This window comes from Pezoporus wallicus, unplaced genomic scaffold, assembly GCF_028554395.1.
Source record: "Pezoporus wallicus isolate ANWC-B61680 ecotype Strahan unplaced genomic scaffold, APGP_CSIRO_Pwel_v1 contig_2871, whole genome shotgun sequence".
In the NCBI taxonomy this organism is placed as follows: domain Eukaryota; kingdom Metazoa; phylum Chordata; class Aves; order Psittaciformes; family Psittacidae; genus Pezoporus; species Pezoporus wallicus.
This window is the reverse complement of record NW_026640775.1, coordinates 1,596,316-1,609,088: the sequence shown is the minus strand read 5'-3', so window position 1 is coordinate 1,609,088 and position 12,773 is coordinate 1,596,316. Positions and strand designations below refer to the sequence as shown.

The 12,773-nt window shown below is 42.4% G+C and overlaps 2 protein-coding genes across 4 annotated transcripts in view; one reads left to right on the top strand and one right to left on the bottom strand.

The window, feature by feature from the left end:
• The window catches only part of SYN3 (synapsin III), a 199,204-nt gene that overhangs the window by 60,650 nt on the left and 125,781 nt on the right, over positions 1-12,773 (top strand). For all 3 annotated transcript variants that reach the window (XR_008973631.1, XM_057420473.1, XM_057420474.1), the window contains exon 6: positions 5,184-5,273. Coding sequence is in view for 2 of the 3 variants with exons in the window: in XM_057420473.1 (XP_057276456.1) it covers positions 5,184-5,273 (90 nt within the window). In the remaining variant the exon portion in view is untranslated. The remainder of the gene's footprint in view (positions 1-5,183; positions 5,274-12,773) is intronic.
• The window catches only part of TIMP3 (TIMP metallopeptidase inhibitor 3), a 38,373-nt gene continuing 33,493 nt past the window's right edge, over positions 7,894-12,773 (bottom strand). The window contains exon 5 of the mRNA XM_057420477.1: positions 7,894-12,425. Within this exon, the coding sequence (XP_057276460.1) occupies positions 12,228-12,425 (198 nt within the window). The 3' untranslated portion in view covers positions 7,894-12,227. The remainder of the gene's footprint in view (positions 12,426-12,773) is intronic.

The following is a 12,773-nucleotide window of genomic DNA, read 5'->3' as shown; positions in this document are numbered from 1 at the left end:
CACAAACCGTGTAGATGAGTCCCTCAGTGACATGGGTTAGTGGTGGCCTTGACAGTCCTGAGGGAACAGTTGGACTTGGTGATCTTAAAGGTCTTTTCCAACTGAGTTGATACTATGATTCTATGACCCTGGTGACCAGACAAAGAGCTTCCGCCTTTACACCGTCTTTTGCTGAGGAAGACAGCCCTGTGGTTTATCCTATCTGATTTTGGGGTTGAGTCAGTCAGGATTTAGTTGGCATTTTTCAACTCACGCCTTGTAATTATGTTTCTGATGGTGTACAAGGGACTCAAGATGTGACAGGCCTATTTTTAGGAGCCTAAAATAAAAGAAAACAAACAAACTCAGCACATTGGGTTAAAAAAAAAGAAAGAAAAGAGAAGAAAAAGTAGGGCTGGCAAGGCAGTGTGGGAGAAATTGGCTCTGCCAGTAACTTGGCTGTAGCTATTCTGGGTGCAGTTGTGCCATGCTTTCCTCATGGGGAATACAGCTGGCACAGACAGCCTTCCTAGACAAGTCAGGGAAACCACTTGTAAACACTTAAAATACGTTTGCAAAATGCCTCCTTTCCCTACTGCCCTTGCACACACTTAACCCCCAAACACGACTGTAGCGCACAGGGTAATCTAAGAGCTCAGATGGGACCTGAGCTGGTATTCGGCACCCTGGACATTTTACGAGGCTGAAGCTCAGGTAGAAAATGTGATGGAGCATTTGAGGGCAGAAAGCTTCAGAGGCAGCAGAATGAGAAAGCTGATTTTGCGGTATCTACCTCATTTAGAGATAGGGACAGAGTACCCCGGTGCATATTCCACTCTGATTGCAAAACAGGCATCTCAAATAAGGGATCTGCTTACCACAGATTACTGGAAACTTTCTGGACCTAGAAAACAGTTGAGATACATGAAGAAATGAAACTAAATACCCCTGGGAAATGTGCTTTTCACTCTCCCTTTTTATTCTTTCCAAAAATGGTTCCATTTCATAGAAATGTTTATGATTTTCTGGAGGGTGGATGGAAGTGAGACTGTTTTTCCTTGGCAATTTGCAACAATGTTTTTTTTCAGCAACTCTAATTACAATCAGCTGAGTTTGTGGTTTGAGTTTACTCAAACATGCAGCCCCATTTCTTAATGACATTTGCCAGGTTTCCAGTACTAAAATACACAAATTTCTTCAAAGGTTAAAGTTTGCGTTAAATGCGGGCGCAGTTTGCAATAGGCATTTCTGAAAAAAAAAAAAGAGTATTCAGGGGGTCTCACACACACAGAAACATCTAACTTTTAAGATGATTTAAGAATTATTGTGAAAGAATGTTACAAGCACACTAAAGACAACGCCTCAACCAGTAATTGTAATTTCTGTGTTAGAAAAGTTGTGACACCAAAAGTGCTCAAAGTAGTACTCATATTGTATGCAGTTAATATTCGTAGTTGCCAGGCAAGTTTTGCATCTGTAAAACTGCAGGAAACATGAAGTCTTGACAGAGTCCAAGAGATTCCCAGCCAAACTTATTGACTGTCAAGGGATATAAGATACCTGAAGGCCTTGAGAACAAAGAATCATAGAATCGTTAGGGTTGGAAAGGACCTTAAGATCATCCAGTTCCAACCCCCCTGCCATGGGCAGGGACACCTCACACTAAACCATGTCAAAGGCTCTGTCCCACGTGGCCTTGAGCACCACCAGGGATGGAGAATTTACCACTTCTTTGGGCAATCCATTCCAGTGCCTCACCACCCTTACAGTAAGGAACTTCTTCCTTACATCTAACCTAAACTTCCCCTGTTTAAGTTTGAACCTGTTATCCCTTGTCCTATCACTACAGTCCCTGATGAAGAGTCCCTCTCCAGCATCCCTATAGGTCCCCTTCAGATACTAGAAGGCTGCTATGAGGTCTCCACACAGCCTTCTCTTCTCCAGGCTCAATAGCCCCAACTTTCTCACTCTATCTTCATATGGGAGGTGCTCCAGTCCCCTGATCATCCTCGTGGCCTCCTCTGGATTTGCTCCAGCAGCTCCATGTCCTTCTTATGTTAACGACACCAGAACTGCACATGGTACTCAGGTGGGGTCTCACAAGAGAAAGTAGATCCTCCAAATGGACCTTTTTATTTCTCTATAAAGACTCCCCATAAGTAACCCTGGTGTCCAACCAGCCAGGCAAGGCTGTTGGACCCTCTTCTGGGTACTTAAGACCAGACTGTTCCACATTGCCTTGCCCCATGTCTTGCTCTGCAGTTTGGCCACAATCTCACTAAAATAAGTGGAACCTCAGCAAGTAAGAACTGATACCAAAATGTGGAAGGGGCAGTTACATCTCGTTGAACTGCTGATAGTAACATTCCGATCCACCTAAAATGCACTGGGAGGTGCTACTTGAGCCCTGCTATCAGGTATCTAAGAGGCTGCTGCACCATGTAACAGGGGTATCTTTTTGCCAAAATCCTGTCCCTAACAACTGGCAGAAAAAAAGATAGCAAAAAGGAGGGAATTTTCCCATGAGGGTCAATACCAAGGTCAGACCTTTTCACATGCTTGGCCGATGGAGGAGCCTTCCAGATGGCTGAGCCTCTCATCTGTCCCTATGAAACTTGCTATTTCAGCAATAGCCGAGAGCTGTATGCTTCAAAAGGAACCCCAAGGAACAAGTCCGAACACTCTCTGTCAGCTGCACAGTTGTTCCAGTTATTTTGTCGGAGCTGTTTTCCTAGGATAAATGTATGTCCATGGTTCACCAGTGCTGCGTTCACGGGCACCAAGGGGTATGTGCTGCTCACAGCCAGGGTGTTTTTCCTCCTCTCCCTGTCTCTGCCTCATTCTGTTTAATTTTTAAGCCCTGTTTGCTCAGTTTCCTAGTCAAAACAGGCCTTTATTTTTCTTCTCTAGGATGTGCAGATCTAGTGCAAGTAGTTAAGAGGAGCAAGCTGTCCTCCCTCCCCAACATCAATACCCTCTTTGCCAACAATAATCATTCTACATGGGGAGTTTTTCTCTTATCTGCTGATGCAGGGTGGGAGGGGTGTCAGTGATGGGATATGCCACCTCTTGATGTTTTCTGGGGTTTTTTAAATGCCACATTTTAACCTATGAGATTAGGGAAGGAATTCTTCACATTTGTTTGCAGATCTGCTGGCAGCTGCCCCTTCAGCTCTGGCACACACCTTTCAGCCTCAGCTTTTGCACACTGGGTGCATTTTGGCTTTCACACCCATACCACCCTTTAACTCACAAAAGGGTATTTCTTCGCCACCACCAAGTGAAGTTTCAACTTCTTACATAGAAATGCTTTTGCTTAACTGGCCCACTGACCATGACAGGAACCCTTAAGGTAGCAACTCAGCAGAAAATGTTTTCATAACTCCCTCTTTATCTGCAATGTAACCTTGCGGGTACATATACTGGCTTCAGCCATTGCTCAGAAGTGCTCAGAATATGTAAGATGAGGCAGCTGATGCTATTGGGAGGAAAAAAAGGCTTTCTTGCCTTTCCCTTTTTCCCTTCTCTCCTTCCCTTAAATTGTGTTACCTCCCTCAGGTGACACAAAGATTTCCTTCAAGACAAATGCATCCCTTTGATGAGAAACTTGAAGGAACTTGTGCAACAGTGACTCTTAGCCCAGACTGGAGACTTTTATTAATTTAACTTGATTTTATCAAATTCTGGGGTGTCTTTGAAACTAAATTCAGTTTGTGAGTTACTTTGCAAATAGGACATCGGTGGGGAATAGTCACATCTACCAGCGCAAGCAGGAACCAAAATCCTTATTCATGGAGCAATCCTCAATCATTTTATTTTCTTAATATCGATGAAAATAATCAAGCTACTTCATTCAGCGTTAGGGTGTTGGAACTAGATGATCTTAAGGTCCTTTCCAATCCTAACTATTCTATGATTCCCCCTTCTGCAAGGCTGACAGTCTAACCACTTCACCAGCAGCACTGCCAGTTCAGCATTGTCCAAGGTAATGGGGCTGTACCTCTTCAGAGAGAAAGTAGGATGGTTAGATGTGTGACTGTAAAGAATCTAAGTTGCTTTTGTGATCCAAAAGGTTTCTGGGATATATTACCTCTTATTCTCTTTGGTAAATCAACCCTGCTTCAGCAACATTTTATGTCATGGTTGTTAAGTTCTTTTCATAGAGCTCTGGGGTTTCCTCCAGCTGATCAATGATAGATTGAACAGGGAGGCTGAATAAAATGTACAGAATAGTCTGCTCACTTCACAGATGGCTGATGTTGAGCAAGAATTTGTTGTGAGGCACTTCTGATGGAGTTTTGGAACCTGGAATCAAAACTCAGTCCTGCCAAGGGGAGTTTTGTGTCTGGCTGGGAACAACCCTGAATGATAAATAGTTTATAATAGTAATGATAATAGTGAAGTTCAAGCTGACAGGTGGGGACAACGGCACCTTTTACATGAAATACCAGCACGGTTTCTTTCCCCCTCAATGTTACATACTGCTTTCTCTAGATATCACCCTCACAGACTGGTACCTCCCTCAGACCTCACTGGGACAGGGCTAGCAGATGATGACGTCTTTCTCCTGCCATGCACTGGGAGCTGTTGAGAGACCCTCGGTTCATAATAAATGCCAATTATGATTGACAGTGGACTCACACTTCCTTGGTTTAATAGCCAATCCAGGTAGCACTGTCAATTCCCTCTAGACATCTCTGTGCCTTAGCAATTCTCCTTCCCTTCAGCACAATGAAGAAATGTGCCTTGCTTTGATTTGGTTGTGGGGCAGAGATCCAGAGAAGAGCTTTGATTTATTTTGCCTGTGCTCATGAGTGGTGGCACTGATTTCCTGCCTGGTCACTCCTCTGAGCCCTTTCCTCTACCAAGGGCCCCCCACTCTCTCCCCAGCCACAACTGGAAAGCACAGCTTGTTCATACCAGATCTGTAATTAAATCCATTCTGATCCTTTCTGGCTCTTGAACCCCTTCTTTGCTCTCTCAGTCCAAGGTTTGTGTACACAGGCTGGCTTAGCCCTGGGTAAATACAGCAACTTTATATTTTCTCAGGCCAAGAAAGCAAGGTGGGAAAGGCACAACAACATATTTCACTCACTCGCAACTCCCCCACCAGTATCAGAACATTTTGCAAGCACTTACTTATTACACAGTAAGTCACTGACACCCACTGTGTCTGTTTTTTGTTCCTCCTCCCTCACCCCAAGTTCTCCCAGCTCATCAAAATCTTCAACTCGCTGGGTCCTGAGAAGTTTCCCCTTGTGGACCAAACATTCTTCCCAAGCCATAAGCAGATGGTGAGTACCTTTGCTTTCTTCTGATGCCACCATAGATGGGGGAGAAGCAACAAATACAAGCTGGGCATGAGAGGTGGCAGTGGGAATGCTGGGAAGAGTCTCAATTTTACTTACAGGGAGTTACTAGCTAAAAAGCAATATGCAAAAGTCACTGCTGTGGAACCTCTTTCCTTTCTTGCCCAGCCCTCCCCAGGTCATGTATGAACCCTGAAAAAGTGAAAAATGAGAACAGGCTTGAAACCAAAGCAAAAATTGCTCGTAAAATCTAGTCAACAAAAGCTCATCCCTTAGAGAAAGAAATCATTCCGATAAAGTGGACTTTTTCCCCTCCTGGGATTGTTTAAAATATGTTGACGATTCGGGACATGGGCCATATGAGGTGTTTCTTTCACAATGTCAGTTTGCTTGGTCTATCTGTCACATGATTGCCATCCATGAAACATTTATCAGCCTGACTAGGGTCTCAAAGTAAAGGGGAGCTCTTAAAAAACAGTTTGTTTCAGCTTGTAATAGTCCTTTGCACAGTGGCTCTGGGGTCTATTCTTCCTGTCAACATCTAAACACTTAGTGTCCTGTGTGCCTGCTGGGCACTGTACCAAACCCCTGCAAAGATACCTGCCTAGGTGCCTTTAGTCCTGGGCAACATGGCAAAGCAAGTGGCTTTGTTTAAAACTGTTCCTGCCTCTTGTTTTCCCTGGGTTAAAAGGATGACTAATCCTTCATGAATTTTCACTCCCAACTTGGGAAAAATCCCACTGGTGCTCCCTATGTACCTGAATACCTTGAAGTAACAGTCCATCTCCCTGCTCCAATACTCTGTTCTCTACCAATGCTGTGTGGACAGCAGCGCTTCCGTATTTCACAGGCACATCACAAAGGTAAGTGCAGTCATGTACATACACTGCAAGAAACACAGTGGTATGAGCTGTGTTACTCAAGATATGGATGGTCCTTCAACACTACGTGACAGTTTGTTGCAAACATTTAAGACAAAATAGTTGATAAATCCTGTTGTATATAATTCCTGCTGATTTATGAAGAGGGGTTTGTGGCATGCGATGCTTCAGGACACTTATGATTTTTGTGACCATTACTTTGGGAATGGTAATTTTGAAAGAGTTGATTAAGGTTTTTGTTGCAAATATATTACCCAGCACTTCTAGCATAATTTTCTTGTCTGGGAATACTGTTCTTGATTCCTTGGCATGTAAACACATTTGTTACCAGCCTAGTAGTTTGGTTTATCAGAGTATTGATCTTAACTCCATATATTTATTATCTTTATAACTGATCAAATACCTGCAGATGCTATTGCTTACTTCCAAAAGAATACAGGAATGTTTTGAAACTGTAGATAATGTCATATGAATGCAAACATTATAGTGGACAAGCATGTTTGAGTAATCTTGTTTAAACCAATCACTTTCCAAACATTTACACAAGCAACACTCCACTTCAGCAAATTCAGGCCAGCCTTTTCCAGGTTGGGGGTGTTTACCTCATAGAATGAATCTACACAACTTCTCTAGATCTTATCTGGGGGCACCTTCACAGCATCTCGGGCTGTGAGAGGCTGAGGGGGCAAATGCTTACACCAAGTAAACTCCGCTGCAGTCATCCTCCACCAAGCACCTCTGAAAGTTGCTTGCTGCTGCGCATCAACTTCTCCATGTGTCAAATAGGAATATAATGATCCCTCTTTCCCATTCTTTTTCTTCCCTTTCCTGGAGGCATTTTCAAGCTGTACCAGTTAGCACTCATAAAATACGCTGTGGTCCTTTGATGGCTGACCCCCTGGAAGTGTTTATAACTAGTGTTATGGTTTTACCTCTTTGCAACGTGATAAACTTTAAGCAATGGAGGTCTCACGTAAGACATCCTCATCCTTCTATGTCCAAAACATTCCAAATCTTACTCTTAAAACCTTTAGATTAAACATAGAACATATCAAAAATCTGTTTCATTCTTTCATCCATGTAGAGACTTTCCTATAGTAAAAGTGAGATAAAGGAAATTTCTAAGAGTAGGGACCTTTCTGTAAGCATTTTAATTTAGTTGAAAACACTTTTTCTGAAGCTTCCAACTCGAGACAACAGCGCATTTTTAACCAGCCTTAAAACAGCAAGCCTAAAAAGCGCACACAAGACTTTGACATTCCACAGCAGAGAAGATCTGAAAGATGAATCTTTCTTTCCTTTGCCACGGGCACACACCATTTAACCTTCCCCCCAGTGATCTGTCTACTGGAATTAACAGCAATCTGGCAACTGTTCTTCCGAGGGCCTACTGGTGCTACATGACAGCCATAATGACTGCCTTGCTCTGTAGTGACCCCCTATGGTCAGTTAACAAGTGGGATACATTAACTTCAAACGGGGTATTTCACCTCTCCTGAGCTTATGACCCCAATAACAATTCTTAAATCAAGCTCCTAAAAAGAGGGAAGGACTGCTGGAAGGATCTTTACCAAAGTGCAAGAGTTGCCAGAGGTGGAGTATCTGCTCTGGGTCCAATAAAACGGTATCACAAAAGGGAAGGAAATTAATAAATCCACTTACAAATCTGTTTGTGTACACTTGAAGTGGACAGAAACTAACAGAAGTGAAGCAGAGACAGAATGTCTGTGATAGAAATAAAACCACTTTACTGTTTAGAATAAAAGGACACTATAAAAAGTGAACATTATGCAACATTACCTTAAAAGACAATATACATTCACTGAATATAAAATTTATAAATAACATGGAGGAAAACTGTAAACAGTGCTAGAAAATTTAGCAACAAATACATTCCTTCTGGACAAGATTTTTCACACGGGTTTGGTTCCCTCCCCAAGTTTCCATGACTATCAGGAACAGCAGAGCAGCTCTATGAAGGAAGGACAGTGACAGAGAGAAGGAAAAGCCAGTACAGGCAAAGCAGCAGCAAATGTTTAGTGGATTGCAAAGATTGTTCTCAAGACTGGTAGCCCCAAAAGCCACTTATTCTAAAAAAGACAAGAGTTTTGCAGTTCACTAAATTTTGTTCTGCCCTTCTAAGCTATAAAATACATAGCAAGTGAGATACACTTTCAGAGACATCTGAAAGAATAGAAACTTGTTCCCATGGAGCCCTTTACTTCAAACAGTCTTTACTGTAAAAAACACAACAGTATGCTGCCCTTCAATGTGAGGTAGCATTTCACTTCAGCCAAGTATGAATGGGATACAGCCACATAGATTTAGGTTTTAGAATAGTCCTGCCTGAAGGGCCATATAACTCTTCAAAACATGGGAAAGTTAGACCTAAACGGCAATTCTGTCCTATGCAGGGGAGGCAGAAGCCTCGCACAGGAGAACTGTATTCAAGGTACTCCACACACAAGTCTCCCTTTGCCCCCTACCCCCTCCATTTCGGAAAAGGCAAATCAAATCCCATCTTTCCCAAACAGTCAATATATTTTTTCATAGTTTTTTTATAATTCTAAAGGGAAAAACACTCCAAAGGAAATATCTGTAAATCAGAAAGCCATCAGCAACAGTCTAGAAATGAGCTATGCATTTTAAAAAGTACTTTTAATAATGTTGGTATATCTAAAGCATGGAGGGGGGAAGCCCTAATTCTGTATGTGTCCAAAGGTCATGCTCACATGAGCTGTGCCACTGAGTCTGACCTTAGGCTACGGGGCGAAGTGAGGAGCATGTCAGAGGTGACAGGAAGATACCTGTGCTGCTGCAAAGCATTGTATGCCCCACAGCCTAACAGTCTGGGGAGAACTTCACACCTGCCTCCTCACATCACCATGCCTCGTGTTCCCGCATATCGCATGGTCCACTGTAAGGAGGGACAGAGTTTTGTCCATTGGCAGGCAGAAGTGACTTAGCAAGACAGAAAAAAGGAGAGCAGATAGAAAGGAAGAAGTCTTTCAGTCTGATTTAGAGCCTCTTCAATCCATTTAAAGGCCCCATCCCATTTCAAGGGAGCCTTCATTCAGATTCTTAACAGAAGCACAATCTAAAGCTTAGCCCAAGAAACCGATGTCCCTGATAGCGTGCACAGAAACAAAATCAAGAAGCCTCCCAAAAGAAATGTATTTTTACTGGATTCTACCCCCTCCTTTTGGCTCCACATTTTTAAAAGCCTTAGCAACTGTTTCTTTACACAGCAAGGGGAAAGATTTGCTACCAAATCCCTACCCCTGCTGTTCAAGCTGTCTGCATCTCAGAAATATTTCACCATCTGCAATATAAAATGGGAATACACTTCATTTTCTGGTAATGCATCTGCTGGTTTGTTGTTTACAAAGCACATAGCTATATTATATCCTACTTAGGGACACATGTCCTCTTAGTACTAGAATGCAAATATTCTCACAATAATTTGAGTGCAATACTGTGATGTCTCAGCTTAGCTAAATGGATCAGTGATAGGTAAAATATGCAGAGCTGCAGTATAATGAAAATTCAAATCAACACTTCACTGCACCGAGGGGCATTTTCATTTAGCCTTCCAAAGCCATGAAAGGTGGCTGCAGCTCAAAGAGACGTCAGCTTTGCAATGTCATCTTGAGCCTGAGGATGGCCATCTCTGGCGATGCTGACTCCACACGATGCAAACAGTGAGGGTGACTCCACTCCATCCTCAGTGACTCTCAGAGATTTTGTCAGCTGTGCACAGCTTGAACAGAGATTGTCCCATTATGACCAAAGCCCAGGCTTGTACTCTGCCAAAAGAGGCGACATTCTGACCCACAACATGATCCTATGCAATTTAGGAGTAGTCACTGGGAAGAGGACTTCTGAAAAGTGTTCCAAGCCTGAAGCACAGGAAAATCCAACACTTTCAATGTCTATGGTGCTGTGTTGCCACTAAGCAGCTTGAAACAAAAAACACACAGCAGATCTAGGCACCTCTTACACCAACTCTTTGAAAATGCCCCTTAAAGTTCATGTCAAACATGAAGCTACATGCTTTTTCCTGCAACAATCATCTAGTAAATGGGGCATTTCAGAGGATGTAGGAACATTAAACTGCATCAGGGCCCATCTCAGACACCCCTTCTTTTCCATTTGGCAAAGAGGTCCCAAACAACTCCCCAGTAATTGAGGTCACTGACTCTAAAATGTTGTATTGCCTTGAGCTGGAATCACTGCAACACTTTTTCCTGCTGGTGGCAGCTCTGCTTTCTAAGTGGAATGAACTGAAGATATATGGAAACTTAAGATAAATAATCATAATAATACAAAAATGAAGTTAAGCATAATCTTCTCCCTGCCCAAGCCCTCCCCATCCAAAACTCAAGTCACCCATTTCGTCAGCACCCCTTCTTCTTCACCATCATTAAAACTTAAAATACTTTTATTTGATAAGAAAAATTATATTATAGTTTTCTTAATAAAAAACAAAATAGAACGAAAAAAATTCTCCAGTCAACAGCAAAGCACAAGACAGTAAGGCTCCTCCTCCCACATCACTGCAGGACATGGTATGAGCACATGCAGAGAGCTATGCTTAACAGTGCCTAGAGGGAAACACGGCACTTGACACAGAAGGAATCCTCTGGGCAGCTGAGATTTTATGATCCCAGCCAGCACTTATTAGGAGACCACTTTTCCTTGCGTAGTGCCTCCCCCCACTTCCTTTCACTATATAAACAGATGCAGCTAGTGTAGCTGCAGGGGAGGAACTGTGGCGCAGGGAGGTACAGAGGAAACAATGACTGTAGCCACTACTGCAGATACACTGGAGCTTCAATTATCTTAAAAACAACTCACTGACTCGGAATGTCAATATTTCTGTCTTTAAAACACAATCAAACCATTTTTTTGTTTACAACGCCAAAAAAATTCCATGTCCTGTCAAAAATAGCTTATGTCATTATGTGTATATACATCTTAGTTCAGCAAAACACTATTTTGGCAATAGACTTCTTTTGTTTTTAATAGTAAGAGCTCTAGCAAGTCTCCCCTTTCCCTCTTTTATGTGATTGATTTACAGTTGGCATTTTGCATCTGTTTGGTTGAAGGTGTTCACAAGCTGGTTTTGCTGTAGACGCTAAGCTGCAAAAAATTCAGGGGCCAATGCTGCTCAAAACAGGATGGCACAGCACTTCATCTGTTCTGCTGTAGGCAGATTTACCTCCCTGAAAATAGGGATGGGGCTTTTGTTTTTTAAACAGCAACAAAAATACAAAATACTCTTTCTTTTGTTCTGGAGAAAGCCAGAACTTTAAATGTGCTGTTGCATCCACACTGTGACTGAATGAGCTAGGACAATCAGTCCACAATGCTTTTACCAGATGATGCAGTCAGACACCAGGTGAATTCTCCCACTGCTGGAGTCAATCACATTGCCAATCTCTCCCATAGAGGAGGATTTTTCTGGATGTCATTTTTTCCACAGTTTAGGTTGGGTTTCTTTTCAGTTTGCTTCATTTGCCAATCTGATTAATGAATCCTGTTTTCCTTCAAATAGATTTGTCTACGTATTTTCAGCACTTAGCACATGAGGAGGGGTGATGGGAAGCCAGCGCATAGAAGAATATAGTGCCTAACTGGCATAGTTTTTAGATTTTTGTTTTCCTAAAAAAATAGAGATTATATTGCTACAGCTAATGATACGTGTAAGAGAGCAAGAGCTCCAGCTTTTTGCCTTTTTTTTTTTTTTCTTTTTTGCCTTTTATTTTTCCCTCCCGTTTTCCCTCTGGTGTGCAAAAGTAAGCTCCCAAATGTCATCTGATCAAAATGAGTGGTATCAAAAAAATGGAAAAGGTGACTACAAATTCAGTAAGGTAGCACAGACATTTTTTCTTTTCTTTTTTTTTCCTTTTTTTTTTTTTAAGTGTTCGAAGTGCTAAAATTTGCATGAAAACAGGCACTAATTTCATTGTCATCATCATGATCTGGTAAGAGTTAGTGTCCAAAGGAAGATCAGCCACAAGTAAGGGAGAGGGGAGATAAGGAAGGGATAGCGTGCTCAGGGATCTGTGGCATTGATTATCGTTTTATCTGGAGGCGCCCATCCTCTGTACCAGCTGCAGTAACCTTCCACCCTCTGGATGCAGGCATAGTGCTTCGCTTGGTATCCCGAGTGGCCGAAGTTGGAGAGCATGTCTGTCCAAATGCACTCATTCTTGGAGGTTGCAAAGCAGGGCAAATAGTAGCAGGGCCTAATCTGCAATTGTAAGAAGCAATCAGGTAAAGGTACATGGAAAAACATCATAAAATGCCTTTTTACCAGAGTCAAGGGACTCAAAATTCCACACCCACAAACCTTACTTTCTAACCCAAAATTCAGCCTCAGCTCAGCTAGCACATAAGTGTGTGCTTAGCTTCACATACACAGGTAATTCTAGAGTCAAAAGGGCTTTTTAGGTGTAGAAAAGTTGAGCTTGTGTCTTATGTTTTTGCAGGCCTGGGGCCATGAGCAAAAGTCTTAGTTCCAGTGCCAGGCTGTAGGTTTTAAGCGCTCAAAATGTTTGCACAGGAAAAAAGCTGGACATATCTTGCCAAGCCTCTGGTA